General features: G+C 38.1%; 1 protein-coding gene across 4 annotated transcripts in view; it reads right to left on the bottom strand.

Annotated features, from left to right (window-relative positions):
• Positions 1-6,767: 6,767 nt before the first annotated feature.
• The window catches only part of DDX50 (DExD-box helicase 50), a 32,594-nt gene continuing 21,524 nt past the window's right edge, over positions 6,768-17,837 (bottom strand). For 3 of the 4 annotated variants that reach the window (XM_060126284.1, XM_060126287.1, XM_060126286.1), the window contains 7 exons: positions 15,557-15,718; positions 14,191-14,310; positions 13,360-13,433; positions 12,977-13,136; positions 11,165-11,299; positions 10,025-10,069; positions 6,768-7,262 (listed from right to left, as the gene is read on the bottom strand). In XM_060126284.1, the coding sequence (XP_059982267.1) occupies positions 6,975-7,262; positions 10,025-10,069; positions 11,165-11,299; positions 12,977-13,136; positions 13,360-13,433; positions 14,191-14,310; positions 15,557-15,718 (984 nt within the window). In that variant the 3' untranslated portion in view covers positions 6,768-6,974. The remainder of the gene's footprint in view (positions 7,263-10,024; positions 10,070-11,164; positions 11,300-12,976; positions 13,137-13,359; positions 13,434-14,190; positions 14,311-15,556; positions 15,719-17,837) is intronic. The other variant, XM_060126285.1, reaches the window with a different exon arrangement.

The raw sequence follows: 17,837 nt of genomic DNA, 5'->3' as shown, positions 1-17,837 counted from the left end.
TGGGTTGAAATCTTGCCTGGCTTTGAAAACCTGCACCATTTCCTCTGTGATTTTGGACACATGACAAATGTGTGTATTTCTTAACCTGAACCTGAGTTTCTCATGCATAATGGGGATAAGAAAACGTATTTCATCAGTTGACAAAATTAAGTAAGATAATGAATGAAAAAGGTTTAGCATTGCCTGGCACTCAGAGCACAATAAATAAGAGCTATTAAAACTCATAGGGGGAACCATACTCAATACTTTGTCATAACCTATAAGAGAAAATAATCTGAAAAAAAATACATAGAGATGTATAACTGAATCACTAACCTAAACTAACACAACACTGTAAATCAACTCTACTTCAATAAAAAAATAAAATAAAACCATGGGGAAAAAAAAACCTCATAGGTACGTCAAGGCTTTTAGAAAGACAATTCAAAATGTAATCATTTTATGACAAAGGAAAATGCTGGAAGTTCTATTTCTGTATTTCATAAGATTAGTTTTTGCTGCACATTTTTTAATCTGACAGTTTAAAGGAAATTTTTCATATTTCACAAATTATTGTTTCAGTGTCAATTTTTTAGCAGATAAATTTATGTAAATATACAACAGTGCTTTCACTTACACTCTGATATCCTTGAGCCAGGAGCTTTGATTTCTTTTTGTATCCTTAAGATTTTGGACAGTGCCTGACACACACTAGCCTACCACTAGTAGTGGGATAAGGAAGAAACCCTTTGAAATAAATTTTAGTTGTATGCCCAGGCAGGAAAGCAGTTAGGAACCTGCAGTCTGGTTAATAAACCACAAAATTATGTGATACTGCAGTATATGATATGGCTGTACACAGTACATGGACATTTTTTTTTTCTTTTTTTTTTTTTGCAGTACGCGGGCCTCTCACTGTTGTGGCCTCTCCCGTTGTGGAGCACAGGCTCCGGACGCGCAGGCTCAGTGGCCATGGCTCACGGGCCCAGCCGCTCCGCGGCATGTGGTATCCTCCCGTACCGGGGCACGAACCCGTGTCCCCTGCATAGGCAGACCGACTCTCAACCACTGCGCCACCAGGGAAGCCCCGGGGACATTTTTATTACCAACAGATGTTCAGCAACAGGGTAAGCCCAAAATGGTACTAAATGGAAAATTTTTGTCAAGGCTTATAAAGTATATAAATTCCTTTGTAACATACCTGCACATAGGCACAAAGCCAAAATTCCAAGAGGAAACATGCGAAAGGCCCTTTCTGGCTCAAAGGTGGCCAAATTACTGTATTTAATCTAATCATCAGTACAAAATTCAGTAACAAGTAGAATATATGGATCTTATATCCATTTGATAGGAAACGGGAAGTACTTCTTGAATATTGATTCTGCCAGACCAGTTTCCTCTGATGTAGATGATGTAATATGTTTTCATAAAATTGGGAGAATTTCTATTTCAAAAAGTTTGTATACACACACAGTGAATTCAAAAGTCTATACCACAAAATGTTAGCAGTAATTATCTCTGAGAGAGGTATTATAGGTGGTTTTAATTTTCTTCCATTTGCTTCTCTATTTTTTCAAATTTTCAACAATGGACATATATTACTATTATAATATTTTTTAAAAGGAGTATAGTTTTGGGACTTCCCCAGTGGCGCAGTGGTTAAGAATCCGCCTGCCAATGCAGGGGACATGGGTTCGATCCCTGGTCCTGGAAGATCCGACATGCCGCGGAGCAACTAAGCCCATGCGCCACAATTACTGAGCCTGCGCTCTAGAGCCCGTGAGCCACAACTACTGAAGCCTGCGCGCCTAGAGCCCGTGCTCTGCAACAAGAGAAGCCACTGCAATGAGAAGCCCGCACACCACAACGAAGAGTAGCCCTCGCTCGCCATAACTAGAGAAAGCCCGCGCTCAGCAACAAAGACCCAACGCAGCCAAAAATAAATAAATAAAAATTTTTAAAATTGTTAAAAAGAAAAGGAATATAGTTTTTTAAAAATGACTATTAAGCACTACTCCCAAATTATACAAAACAAAAATAATGTGAGAGAAGGCTCTCAGACATTCACACCTAAATGTGAATTTATTATTCAGATTTATAATGCTGAAGGGAATAAAACATATTATTTACAAATTCAAAAGCTGAAGATCAGGGTAATAGATTCAAGTTCAAGTAGATATTAAGGGACCACAACATTAGGGTACAGAGTACTAAACAGAAGGCTCTGAATAGCCAAAAGGTGGAGCCATGAAGTTGCTGGGCTCTGTGAAGAAGGAGCAGAGTAAATATAAGTGGCTGAATGCAGTCCAAAGCTGAGAATTTGGTGAGGAATTTGCCCTGCCCCCTCCTTCTTTCAGGAGACATGGAAAGGTATTTTATCTTCTTAGGATCTGTCCCCCTTTTCTTGCTAATAGGGAAGCCAGCCTTTAGCAGGAGGACCCCTTAAATCCATCCTCCCCCTTGCTGGCATTTGCCTACATGCTTATCTTTTTCACTCTCCTCCCTGAAACCCTTCAGTGGCTGTCCAAAACAAGGCCTATGAAGCCTTCCAAGATATGACACTTAAAAAAAAACACACACAACAAGATATGACACTTGTCGTGTTCTCACCACTGCTTTCCTCATAGTTAAGATCCTGGCAACAAGAGCTACTTACAGTTCGCCATACATAGGCTGTGTTTTATTAGCTATTCTGTGCCTTTGCCTGGATGCACGTTCCCACTTCTGTCTCTTTTACCTCACTTAATTCACATTCAGTCATCATGGCCAAAAAGCTTTCTCTGAACTCCCACCTGCATTCCTGGGGTGAGCTAGGCTTCCTTGTTCAGAACTCTCAAATCATCACACTTAGTCACTGCCATGGACCTAGGTTTATGTGTCCATCTATTTCACTAGATTCTGAGCTCTCAAGGGCAGAGACTGAGAACTCCTTATTCACCTTTATATCCCAAACATAGTGCCTGGCACCTCGTAGGAACACAGCACCTGCAGTAGGTGCTGGTGAACCAAGCACCTCAGTAGGAATGGAGCCCCTATTCCATCTTGGGTATAAATACAGAGCTCACATTTACTCAGATGCAGAGGCAACTGAGATCCCCTCCTCCCAGTCATATAGCTATCTGGAATCCCACTGCCTATAATCAAAACTTCCCCCTTTCTCAATCCAGCACTGAGAGTCCTTCTTCCCTCCTTGGTTTAACTAAAATCTGGCTCTTACTGGAAAATACTCCCATATAGCTTTCTCATACATATGTTGCTTATTCCCTCACATTCGATATACACTGGTGTCCTCCTCTCTTCCCCAAAGCTTCCTGATTATTACTCCTTGACTTTCACATAAACGCCCTGGTCCCTTTGAAAATCTGTGGTAATCTCACCTTTCCCCCCTGCTAATTCAGGTAATTTACCAACCTCCACCACTTCCTGGTATTTTGGCACCTGGGTTAGTCTTCCTCTCCCTCCTCAGTCCTTGTTTGTCTTCATTCGAGAGGACTTCACTGTCCATGAAAACCATCCACATAACACTGGCTTCTCAGTTCTTTGACCACCTCAACTGAAATAACCTTTGCCCCCAACAGGCCTACCACCATACTCTGCAATTGTCTTCTCCTCAACTGCTCCACTTTTGAAATCTCAAATTCAGTCAGCCCTCACTGACCTTCACTCCCATGCCCCTTCTACGTCCTCCCTGCTATCAACCCCATCTCCACTTCAATCCCTAAGCAGTCTAGATTCCTTGGGCCATTACTCTAATCACTTTTGCTGAGTCCTTAACACCTTCACCTTGTCATCCTTTCATCTTACAGAGCAAAACCCCAATCCTCAATCAACTGTCTCCCATCTCCACTCCTACAACTTGATGCTGAGGGTTGTCATAGGAAATCACATAATCACTCTGACTAATGCCACTACAAATTCAGTCTCTCACCTCAGCTGTGACCCCTAGTTTGCCTGAGGAGTTCTTCATCATGTTCTGTAGTCAATACCTGAGCATTTCTCCACTCTCCTCAAATCTCCTAGCGTACTACTTCCCTCTTCACCTTCAGTGGATGACCATGCAAAAATACCACAGGGAAAAAAAAAAACAGAAGACATCAGGCAGGCACTCCCTCAACTTTTTACCTTAATACCTGCAAACACCTACATGATAATCATACTTTCCTCTGACAAAATGTTAGAGATGTGCTTCTACCATCTAAGGCTAAAATCTCCAGAGTGTGCTTGAGCTCATCTGTCTGGGTCCTCATAGGGATTTTGCTCCATCATACATTCATTCTGTCTCCTCCTGCCTCCTTTCTGGCTCCCTCCCATATTAGTATTTCACCATGCTCCGATTTCCCTCATCTCTCCACCTCACCAACACAAAATTCTCACTGCAATTTCATATCCTTTTTTCTACGTCCAGCTTTAGCTTATTCTTCCCTTGAATTCACAGCCAAATTTCTGGAAGACGTGTTCATGTTTGTTGTCCCTACTGCTTTATCTCCCATTTCCTGCTTAAGCCACAGTTAAATAGCTTCTACTCTCAATACTCTATTAATATGGTTGCTCCCGGGGCTTCCCTGGTGGCGCAGTGATTGAGAGTCTGCCTGCCAGTGCAGGGGACACGGGTTCGAGCCCTGGTCTGGGAAGATCCCATATGCCGCGGAGCAACTGGGCCTGTGAGCCACAACTACTGAGCCTGCGCCTCTGCAGCTTGTGCTCCACAACGAGAGGCCGTGATAGTGAGAGGCCCACGCACCGTGATGAAGAGTGGCCTCCGCTCGCCACAACTAGAGAAAGCCCTCGCACAGAAACGAAGACCCAGTACAGCCAAAGATAAATAAATAAATTAAAAAATATATATATATATGGTTGCTCCCCATGTCAATGTCTTTTTGCCAAATCCAAGGGCCATTTCAGACTTGTCTTCTGGTTCCTTTGAAAGCCTTGTACTTCTGGGCTTTATGCCCTCTTCTTGTCATCCCTTCTCAGTGGGATCCCCTTTCCTCTGCTATGCAGTTAAGTATGTTGGTGTGCCTCGGGGTTCTTTTCAGCCCTCTTACCTCACTATACTTTCCCTGGATCATCTCATCTACTAACTTAACTACAATTACCATTTTTTGTTTATTATTCCCAAATCTTTAGAACAGATCTCTCTCCTGCTTCAGACCTATAAATCCAACCGCCTACTGTTTATCTCCTCTGCTATATCTCATGGACTACTCAATATTAAAATACATCTAATCCTGAACTAATCATATTCCCACTCTCTCCCCATAACTCTTCTTGCTTTGTTCTAGTACCTATCTCAGTGACAAAGCCTAGGTTTTATTCTTCTGCCTCTCTTATCTTCCAATCCAAAGCACTAAGTCCTAACAATTCCATTTCCTAAAAACCTCTGAAATCTATCCATGTTCCTCAAAGTCCATTGCCACTATCTAGCACAGTGGTTAAGAGCACTGGTTCAGAAGCTAGACTTGGTTCAAATCCTCACTCCACTATATATTATCCAGCTGTGTGATTCTACACAAGCAACAACTTCTCAAGTGCCTCAGTTCTCATTACTCAAAATATGTTACCTATCATTAGTGCAGACCGCCATCACCTCTACCTTGGATTACCCTGACAGCATCTTAAGAGGGCTACTAGTCTCCAGTCTGGCCCTTCTGCAATCCAACCTCCTCAGTAATCTTTCTAAAACACAAATCTCATCATTACTCCTTATTGTAAACTCTTTAATGATTCCCCATTGCCTTCAAGAAAACATTTCAACCCCTTAAAAATGCACATAGGACCTTTAAAGTCTGGTCCCTAATTCCTTCTCTTATTCCTGTCCTCCATCACATGCACGCCATACTGAACTATTTGGAGATCCTCAGACTTACAGTGCTATTCTTTGCCTCTGGGCCTCTGCATATACAGGCATCCCTTGGAAATATTACAGGTTCAGTTCCAGACCACCACAATAAAGCAAATACTGCAATAAAGTGAGTCACACAAATTTTCTGGTTTCCCAGTGCATATAAAAGTTATGTTTACACAATACCAGAGTCTATTAAGTGTATAATAGCATTATCTCTGAAAGAACAATGTACATACCTTAATTAAAAAATAATGCTGTCAGAAAAATGGGACCAATAGACTTGTTCAACACAGGACTGCCACAAATCTTCCATTTGTAAAATATACAGTATCTGCGAAATGCAATAAAACAAGGTGTGCCTGTACTGTTCGGACTGCAAACCCTCTCTCCCTTCTAAACTGGCTAGATCAACTTATACTTCTGCTTTACATCTCCTTTTGGGTATCACTTCTTCTAAAAGCCTGACTCCTAAGGCTGGTGAGGTGCACCCCAACTAGATCCTTAGCATTCCATACCTACTTTCATCCTAAATATTAGGTGTTAATCTCAACCATAATTGCTTCTTTAGACTGTAAGTTCCTTGAAGATAGTGACCATGCCTTATTCACTACTATGTCCCTAGGGACTAGGATAGTGATGGGCACATAGAAGACATTCAACCCATACCTGTTGAATAAATTATTGAGTATGCACTGCTTGCACACCTTTTAATTAACTTTATCTAAAATCTAAAATGTTACATCTAACCAATCATGTCACCAATCTATACAGCCCTTTAACGTAGAAGGGATTTCTTATTTTCTACCATATATCCTATGGAAGAAGTGATCTGAATACAGACACACCACATTTTGTAAAATGCAAGTAACCTTAAGATTGACTTAACTGCCACATTTTAGAAGAAATTTTAAAAGATTACATTGAGAAAATTCTTAATGCACAGTGAAAAGAGACAATAAAAGGAGGTTTTTTTATTCAAAGGTATAACTGGATAAGTAGATTTGTTTACAACCATTCTTGTGAAATACTTTTTAAAAAAATACAACCAACTTCTTTGCCAAAAGCAGACACAGACCTCAACTATGATGACCTAATTTTTGGTGGATAATGTACATGATTAGGCAGAAATAGGCAAGCTCACACTGGTAGATTAACTATCCCAGTCAAAACTCCGTTTGCGGCCCCCGCTTCTTGACCGATTTCTGTTCCCACTTCGTCTTCTACCATCTTGTCGACTTCCTGACCGACTCCCCTGTCGACTCTGTCTACCTGACCGGCCACCAGATCGACCACCTGACCGGCCCGACCGGCCTGACCGGCCACTTGACCAGCCACTCCTCTGTCTGGAATTAGAAGATGTGCTTCCATCATAATATTCTTCAATTTCAGGCAACTTGGCTGGCACTGAGAGTACCCAGTCTGAATCATGCCACTCTGCCTGTTGGGATAATTTACAGGATTAATATAAATGCAAAATAGAAACCATAAGCAAACACGTGAATATAGGAGACTCTTTTCATATCCATTAGCTAAAGGCCATCTAGCCATTAAGTTCAAAGTATCTAGAACAAAACAGAAGACCAGAAAACAAAAACATATTCAAAGCTCATTCACTAAAGTTTCTAAGTTTTATGAACAAACAAAACAGAAACAGACTCAGATACAGAGAACAAACACGTGGCTGCCAGAGGAGAGGGAGATGGGGGTATGAGTGAAACACATAAGAGAGATCAAGAAGTACAAACTTTTAGTTACAAAATAAATTAATCACAAGGATGAAATGTACAGCATGGGGAACAGAGTCAATTACATTGTAATATCTTTGAACAGTGACAGTAACTAGACTTATCACAGCGATCATTTTGTAATATATAGAAATATTGAATCACTATATTGTATATCTGGTACTAACACAGTTTTGTAGGTCAATTATACTTCAATTTTTTTAAAAATGCAGACAATGGGAGGAAATTCTTCAAAATGCTAACAGTGGTTATCTCTGGGGGGTGAGGATTATGAGTGCTTGTTGTTTTTTACTTTATTCTTCCATGTGTTTCTAGTTGTGTGCGATAAACATGTACTGCTTGTAAAATTAGAAAGAAAATAAATGTCATTAAAAATGAAAAAAATCGATCCTGTTAAAATTTAAATCTCAAATTTAACATAACAATACAAAGCTTTGTTCCCCTCCCCAGTGCCCCCCCCCACCCAAAAAAAAAGTTTCTAGAAGTTAAGTTTTAGTCTCAGGAGAAATTTTCAGGCTGATTTTGGGACTCTAAATTCCTACTCAGTTTATACATTCTAAAAGAGAGCACCAGTTTCTCAGCACAAAACGAATAAGTCACTAATAAGTAGTACATTGCTTTCAGCAGATACATTGACAGAAGCAAGGAGTGTGAGCTGAGATTAAAAATCTGTCAACACCAGCCAGGGACTAAAAAATGTAGCCATTGGAAACAATTTGGTATCGGGGTAAACAACTCAAGATATAAAAATCATTGCAGGGGCTTCCCTGGTGGCGCAGTGGTTGGGAGTCTGCCTGCCAATGCAGGGGACGTGGGTTCATGCCCCGGTCCGGGAGGATCCCACATGCCGCGGAGCAGCTGGGCCCGTGGGCCACGGCTACTGAGCCTGCACGTCTGGAGCCTGTGCTCCGCAGAGGGAGAGGCCGCCACGGTGAGAGGCCCGTGCAAAAAAAAAAAAAAAAAAATCATTGTAGCTCATAAGAGCATCGGTATGTCATATCCTGCTACATTAACTGTTTTTCATTGTGATCATGAGTTGCCAAGGCAAGTTAATATTAAAATACCTTCAGGTAATAGTGAGCAGAGACAAACAGCCACATACACCACTGGTGGCAATATATGACCAAAGCCCTAAAAATACACACACCTTTTGGCCAAGCAGACATCTTAAGAAGTTCATCTTAAAGAGACAAACATGGCAATGCATAAAGAGTTAGCTATGCCAACATTTAAGGCTGACCTGTTTATAACAGAATATTAGTATTAGAAATAATCTAAATGTCAGAAAATAGGACATTAAGTTGGCCACCCAGGTGGCCAAATGCCAGGAAGCCAATAAAAACAAGTAACTATACAGCTGACAAAGAAATGTGTTTACAATATATTCTGAATTTGTAAAAAGACTTTAAAAAACAAATACTCCCATTCTTGTTTCAAAATATGTATATAAATATGCACAGGGATGTAACAGACAAATTCCACAGTGTAGGAATCTAGTGGACAATCTCTTTCTTCAACAGATAAAATACAAGGAAAATTTTTTTAAAGAAAGAGAGAAAGGAAGGAGAACCTATAAAGTAAACGAGACAAACATAAAATTACAATGTATGAACCTTATGGACCTCCTTATATTTAAAAAGATGTAGGAGACAGAGGGAAAATTTAAACAGAAAATTGGATAATATTGAGGAATTATTATTTTGGGGGGTTTAGTTATGGTATTACGATTGTGTTTTTGGAAAGTGTTTTTAATATTTTAGGTATATAGAAATATTTATGGTTGAAATGACAGACTTCCTAGAATTTGTTTCAAAAGAATACAGGAGAGAGTGGGGAAGTGGCTGGAAGTAGACATGAAACACAATTGGCCATGAGTTGATAACTGTGCAAGGTGGGTGATGGGTACATGAGGATTCAGTATGCAATTCTATTTTTTCACGTTTGAAATTATTCATAATTTTTAAATGTTTTAAGTTATGATACAGACTGGATATTTATTATTTATTATTATTTTATTAAGGAATTGTTAAATGATCTAGGCATTTAGCCTCAATCAATGTCATAATGATATTATGACTATGTTATTTTTAATCCCTATCTTTTAGAGAAACATACTTAACTATTTAACAGACAAAAGTTTTTAAATACCAGGCTTCCCTGGTGGCGCACTGGTTAAGAATCCGCCTGCCAATGCAAGGGACACGGTTCGAGCCCTTGTCCAGGAAGATCCCACATGCTGTGGAGCAACTAAGCCCGCGAGCCACAACTACTGAAGCCCACGCACCCTCGAGCCCGTGCTCTGCAACAAGAGAAGCCACTGCAATGAGAAGCCCACGCACTGCAGCAAAGTGCAGCCCCTGCTCAATGCAACTGGAGAAAGCCCATGTGCAGCAACGAAGACCCAATGCAGCCAAAAATAAAATAAATAATTTATTTAAAAATAAAATTTAAATACCTGTAACCTTTCTGACTCAGTTGTGGGAACATCAAAGCAAACACCCTAAAAGCAAAATGAAAAAATTTTTATTTAGATGCATATGAGTTGATTTTTTAAAATATCTGCTTGTAATCTTGTATTAGCTAAAAAAAGATTAAGCTGGTCCCATGATTGCCTATACGACTAAACCAGCTAATATATAATAATGCATGACACAGAATGGCTGCTAATTGTACTTCCTAAATCTAAGAGTAAACCAGTATCTAATAAGAACTGACTACTACTGAGAATCTACAGTATTCTCTAGAAAAGTTTTTGTAGACACTATAATGTTCCATGTCCCTTGTAAAATGACCCATCTAATAAACTCCTTTAAAAATGTAGTGCCAGAAACTTTCTCTCGTAAAGTGCTGAAATGTTTATCAGATACCGAGAATGAAGTAACCTAAGATGCTTCCTCTTTGGTTTTGGTTGCTGATAAGTTGCAAGTTAGTTTAATATTCAAATATAGTTTTGCCCTAAGGACCTTGGTATATTTTCCTTCCCCTCCACAATTTTTCTGAATGTGCATATTTGTCTCATACTTGCCACTGATCTTTTTTCAAGGTAAGTAGTATTAAATTTGATAAAGATAACTATTTCCAATAAATGGGCTAATAAATTATAGACTAGAAAGAACCTATGTTGTCAAGTGAGATGAATAAATGTAACATCTTTTCTCAAAACCATTAGAAGAAATCAGTCACTTATATTACAGATGGTCTTAACTTTGCTATTTCATAATTCTATGAAAATACTTAATTCACTTTATTATCCTCATTATCAATCAATAGCAGGCCACTTAAAAACCAATATTGTGTATTCTCTAAAAAATAGAGCTGTTTAGCTGTTGCAATTATAAGTTACTTAACCTTAGAAAATAAACACACACAACCACATGTAATATGTATACAAAGGAAGAAACTTAGAAAACTCGGATATTAGTCAAATTAAGCAGAATGACTTTACAGCTTTCTAGAGGAATGAGTTACTTAAATAACTCCCCAAATTTACAAGTGGAAACATACTAACACATGGAGAACATCCCACTAGGCTTCAAAAAAAAAAAAGAATCTGCTAGTCTTTATAATCGTACGGCAGTTGTCTAGAAAAGCCTACCATATTTCCTTTTAGGAGGCACATTCTGGTAATTTGGGACACAGCATTACTACTCAGCTTTCTGTTAAGTTCTTTCCAAGCACAGCTAACATCCTGTATTTCTTCTGGGCTTTCCAGAGTTATGGTCACAAACCCCTTAAGGAATAAAAGTCACATTATGTTTGGGAAAAAAGCAGCAGCAGCAGGACAATGACATTCTAACTTGACAGCCCTTTTTGACTTAACCATGTACTTCTTATGAGCCAATAGTATAACATGACTGCTGAGAAAACAACTTCTTTGAAACTATATTAATAGAAGACTAATGTTTATAGATAATTGAAAGTACCGTTCTTCTATACATTGCTGTAAAGACTACATTTAATTCTAACCATCGTTTTTTAAGAGGAAATTAAACAAACTAGAGCATCCCAGAAAAGATAAGGTAGTGGAGAATTAAGGAAATGCTGAAGGAATCAAAGTTAGCTTTGAGTGGAAAAACAAGAGGACATAAACCTCTTTAAACTTCTGAAGGACTATTACATAAGCAAAAATTACTTGTTCTGTAGAACTTCACTGGACAACAAAAGGATCAACATGAAGAAGATATAGGGAGGCAGTCATCTAACAAATATTTGAGTGCCCCCTATGTATATGCCAGAGATGCTCTATGTGCTAGAGATTCAGCAGTAAATAGTCCTTTGTCTCATGGAGGTTACATTCTAGTGTGTGTGTGGCAGGGGGTTGGCATGGCGGCACTGGATAATGGTAGGAGAGGAGACAGTGAACAAATAAGGAAATATATATAATGTCAGATAGTAACAAGAATCATGAAAAAAAATAAAGCAGGGGAAGAAAATGAAAATAGAGAGTAAAGGGAGGGGTAAGCTATTTTAGAGTGTGATGAGGAAAAGACTTCTCTGACACAGTGGTATCTGAGTAGAAACCTGAATGAAGTGAAGGAGAGAGCCAAGGTTATTAAAAGGAAAGAACGTTCAAAACAGCACAAATAAGTGTAAAGGCCTTTTGTAGGATTAAGTTTATGTCTGAGTATCAGCAAGTAGGTTAGGGTAATGAAAACAAGCAAGGGGAGAGTGATAGGAGGTGAGGCCAAAGAGGTAGCAAGGGAAGACCCTACAGGACATTCATGGTAAAGACCGGATTTTGGTTTAACCCATAAAAGAAATATCAAACCACTAACACCCTGTTGCTAAGATATTTAATCAGAGGATAGATGACCCATCTGCGAAAGAGGGATACTTTTATTAGATAAAAGTTGGGATTAAATTACCTCTTATATACTTCTTAGCTTTAAAAGTCTATCTTCATATTTGCTTAAGAAGTATGGTTTAAATGTTTTCTTGAGAAGTATCTGGTGGGTTATTAGGGATAGGGTATTTGCTCAGTGCTAAAGTATCATCCCACAGATTACTTACTAATTATAGAGAGTAAAATATACCTTTATAATGGGAATATATGGCTCTGGGTATGGTTTGTTTTGACATCTGATACTGAACTGGCAGGGGGACAGATCAGATGGTGTTTTTTACACACACACACGCACGCGCGCGCGCACACACACACACACAGACACCCTCCACATATACAAGCAATCCTTACTTTGCAGTGGTGTTGTGTTAGCTGCAGAGTCTACTTCTCGATTTGCATGGCTCCATGGCAAACAAAATGAGGACTAGGTTCTGGTATGCAAGTTTCGGTTAACAAAGTACTGTGCAAAGTGAAGATGTCCTATATTTCCCTCCAGATAGAGACATATCTATGGTTCAGTTTTAATCCTTCTCAACCACATGCAATTTTCTCACAGACTTCTACCTTATCGGAGGTGATCAAAGAACGTGGTTCAAAACTTGATGCGCCAGAGATGTGGGCTAATGCTGCAGCCAATGCATCCACTGCCCCTTTCTCTTCTATCAGTCTCTGAGCTGATGGTCGGAAAAAATCAACAGCAGCATAAGAAACGCAAGCCAGAGACCTATGGTTTAAAAATAGTAAATTTTCTTGGTCAAGACAAAGGGGAAAAATTAAAGATAAGAGAATGAATGGGAAAAGAGAGAAACGTTTTCGTATTTTAATATAATTAAATGTCTGCTGGTAAAACTGGTGATTAAATTTTCTGATATGTGAACTAGGAGAGCTTAAAGATGTATAGCCTAATACAAAAGAAAAAAATCATTCAGCAAGGTCAGAAAGCATACCTGATGGCATCCATGCTTTTAGATTTAACTAAATCCATTGTAGAAGGAACACCTACACGTTTAAAAGTAATTCCCTGAAAATGAAAGAATTACATTAAAGAAAAATGGAAGTCTTTACAATTAATTCCTAAATTAATCTAGTTTGTTGAATTTCCATTTCTTGGACTTAAAGATTTCCAAGCTCTAGCAGATCAAAAGATTTTCTAATAAATCATCAATTACAAATTCTAGAAAGAGAAAAAAAATGTTTTTGAATTGTCTCTTAGTTACAATCATGGAATTTCAGTTGCAAAATAAAGCTGATTTAAAGAAAAGAAAAGGATGCTCTTTATATCAATCAACTTTTTTCTTATTATCCTCATTTTACACAGTATATGAAATAGTGTATGAAAACACCCATCATAAAAATAGGAAAAATGTGAAATACCACAAAAACTCCAGACCACAAAAAATGTGTAATTTCTTATAGAAACTGGTTAGTGTACCATTACTCGACATAATCTTAACTATTACACCAACACAATGTCACATTCATCCATTTACAATACTGGACTAAGAGGTACTGAAATCACAATGCACTTCTGATTTTAGTATCAAGGGAGAAGTTCAAGGGAAAAATGAGAAAGTCAGCTCTTCTGTCTTCACAATAAAAGCTGTATTAAAACAAGATCTTGCAGCTAATATAAATTTAGCTCTCCACACGCTTCACATCCAAATGCAGCTTAAACTGAGAAAAGTTATAACGATCTAATTGTGAGAACAAATACAAAAAGATCTCTTTTCTACAGCACCATTCAGATAATAAGCCTGAAATAATTTAACTCTACTTACTGCTTTTTGTTCCACATATCTTAATTGACCTCTTTCTCTTGGTTGATAAAAACATATGCAAATCCCTGTCCGGCCAGCTCTACCTGTGCGCCCAGAGCGATGAATATAGGATTCAACATCCTAAAAATAAAAGAGGTAACTCTTCTTAAAAATCTGGCAAATTAAACAGTCATTCCAGCATCCAAATAATAAGAAAAATAACAAAACTACTACTATCAATAATAACATTTTTATTTCAATACTGTTGCTCTTTTCAATATCCCAAAGGGGGATGTTGAAACATCCCATCTGCAATAAAGGGTATAGGATTTAAAAACTTTTTATCCACTCCATCCCAGGGTTCTTTACATGGCAACTTTTTATAATTCTCTTGCATGATTCCATGCCTCAAATCCAAATAAAGAGGTTAATAATTTGCAAAGGCACCAGATTCTGATCAATTTAACATCACACTAACAAAAAATGGCTAAGAGCAAGAAAAGATAACATATTTTTCATATATAAGCAATGTCTTAAAAATAAAACAGCAATTTATATAGCTGTTCTTATTTTCTCCAAATCAAATCTCATTTCCTTGAAAATTAAAAACACAATGAGGTATCACCGTATTCCTGTTAGAACTGTCATCATCAAGAAGACAAAAGATAACAAATGCTGCTGTGGAAGTGGAGAAAAGATAACTTTGTGCACTGTTGGTGGGACTGTAAATTGGTACAGTCACTATGGAAAACAGTATGGAGGATCCTCAAAAAATTAAAAATAGAACTACCACAGGATCCAGCAATTCCACTTCTGCGTATATATCCAAAGGAAACAAAAACACTTAATTCAAAAAGATATCTGCACCCCCATGTTCACAGCAGCATTATTTACTTGACTATGAAATTTATTTATTTCATAGTCAAGACATGAAAACAACTTAAGTGTCCATCAACAGATGAATGAATAAAAAAGTTGAATACTTTTGAAATAGAAACAGAGATCAGACTTGTGGCTACCAGAAGCAGAGGATGGGGGGAGGGAGAAATGAAGGAAGGTGGTCAAAAGATACAAACTTCCAGTTGAACAATAAGTACTATGGGTGTAATGTACAACATGATGACTATAGTTAACACTGCTATATGATATAGTATAGGAAAGTTGTGAAGAGAGTAAAGCACAAGAGTTCTCCTCACAAAGAGAGAACACTTTTTTTTCTTTCCTTCTTTTATACCTACATGAGAAGATGGATGTTAGCTGAAGCTATTGTGGCAATCAATTCACAACATATGTAAATCAAACCATCATGTTGTACGGCTTAAACTTATACAGTGATGTATGTCTATTATTTTTCAATAAAACTGGGGGGGGAAATCTTATTTCCTACCTGTGGAGGTGAACTCTGAATCACCAGGTCAACCTCAGGAATGTCCAAACCACGGGCAGCCACATTGGTTGCCACCAAAACTTTAAAACTACCCTCTCTGAAGCCTTTCAGTGTAATTTCTCTTTGTGACTGTGCGATATCGCCATGTAAACACTGGGCATTCTATTTGAAAAAAAAAAAAAAAAAGGAAAAATAAGTGTATAGCACATATTTGCAATTCATAGCACCAGACACCATACAGTCTGTGCTCTTTTATGTTGCTGTTGTTTTTAAATCTTACCTTCTGATAATTATAAAAATACATGCTTATTGTTTTTAAAAACTCAAACGTTACAGAAAAACATTTAACATAAAATGCAAAAGCTTCCCTTAATATCAGCCTCCTACTAATTAACTGCTAACAGTTTGGTGAATATTCCTCCGCATTTTTTTTTTTTTTTTTTTTGCGGTACGCGGGCCCCTCACTGTTGTGGCCTCTCCCGTTGCGGAGCACAGGCTCCGGACGTGCAGGCTCAGAGGCCATGGCTCACGGGCCTAGCCGCTCCGCGGCATGTGGGATCTTCCCGGACCGGGGCACGAACCCGTGTCCCCTGCATCGGCAGGCGGACACTCAACCACTGCGCCAGGGAAGCCCCGCATATTATTTTTTAAATACATACAGACACACAGACCCCTCACAAATCCTAGCATACAATTTTATGTATTCACCTATAAAAATGGGGTTTTACTATATATGTACTGTTTTACAACCTGCTTTATAAATCTTTTATATCTTAGCCATTCTTCTTCATCTATAGATATACATCTACTTAATTTTTTTAAATTATACATGATTTCTTCATATGGCTGCAGTATCTTTTTTTTGGCCATGCCACACAGCTTGCAGGATCTTAGTTCCCTGACCAGGGATTGAACCTGGGCCCTGGCAGTGAAAGTGCCAAGTCCTAACCATTGGACTGCCAGGGAATTCCCAGTATCATTTATTTTAGCAGTACCCTACTGATTTGGGTAGGATCCAAACTTTCATCTTCAGAAACAATGCTACAACGAATAACCTTGTACTTACAACTGCAGACCCCTTAGTATATTTCAGTAGGTTACATATCTAGAAGTTGAATTTCTGGGTCAAAAATTATGAACATTTAACATTTTAATAGTTATTGCTATTAAATTAAAACTATATTATAAAAAGAAGTTGTAAATAAACAAACAAAATCCAGACTCACAGACATAAAGAACAGACTTGTGGTGGCCAAGGGGAAGGGGAGGTGGGGGAGGGATGGATTGGGAGGTTGGGGTTAGTAGATGCAAACTATCTCATATAGAATGGATGGACAAAAAGGTCCTACTGTATAGCACAGGGAACTATATTCAATGTCCCGGGATAAACCAAAATGGAAAATATAAAAAAGAACATGTATAACTGAGTCACTTTGCTGTACAGCAGAAATTAACACAATATTGTAAATCAACTATTCTTCAATTTAAAAAGAATAAATTATGCCCATTTACTCTTCAACATTCTATGAGTGTTTATTTCATCTTACCCCATATATATATATATATATATATATATATATATATATATATACACCGCCCACCTGTAAACTATGAATCATAATCCTTGTAAACCTAATAGGCAAAAATGATTTCCCAATGTTGTTCTAATTTACATTTCTGTAATTTTCAGTGAAGCTGAACCAATTTATACTGGGTTGATCTTCCATGTATGCTGCAAATAATTTCCTAGTATTACAAATAAATTTCCTAGTATTCTTAGCCACTATTAAAAGTTAAAAGTTTGTAACAATTATTTAACTCCAACAGTATCTAAACTGCAGCATCTAAGCATAATGCATTCATGAGTGAATTCACTGAGCACTTGCTATGCTCCAGGTACTATGCCAGGTTCTGGAACAATCATAAAGAAACGACCCTGGGACAGACAAGTTGAGAAGTATTTTCAATACAGTATGATATGTGCTATAAGAAGGTGTAGGGTGCTATAGAAATACCTAAGAGGGGAACCTAACTCAATCTAGTTTGAAGGGAAGGCAGCACTGAAGCTGAGACCTGACAGATAATAAGGAACTAGTAGTCAGGTTAAAAAAAAAAAAAAAAAAAAGGAGGAGGTTAGGGAGTTCCAGAAAGAAGAAATATCACACATAATTAATGTTTCTGGCGAACTACAAATATTTGAGTATTGCTGAAGCACAGAGTTAAAAGGAGAAGTGGTGAGAGATGAGACTGAAAAGGAATATGAATTTTATCCTGAGGACAA

Source organism: Lagenorhynchus albirostris, chromosome 16 (assembly GCF_949774975.1).
Source record: "Lagenorhynchus albirostris chromosome 16, mLagAlb1.1, whole genome shotgun sequence".
Taxonomy (NCBI): Eukaryota; Metazoa; Chordata; class Mammalia; order Artiodactyla; family Delphinidae; genus Lagenorhynchus; species Lagenorhynchus albirostris.
Note: the sequence above shows the minus strand (reverse complement) of the source record. Positions and strands in the feature narration are given on the sequence as shown.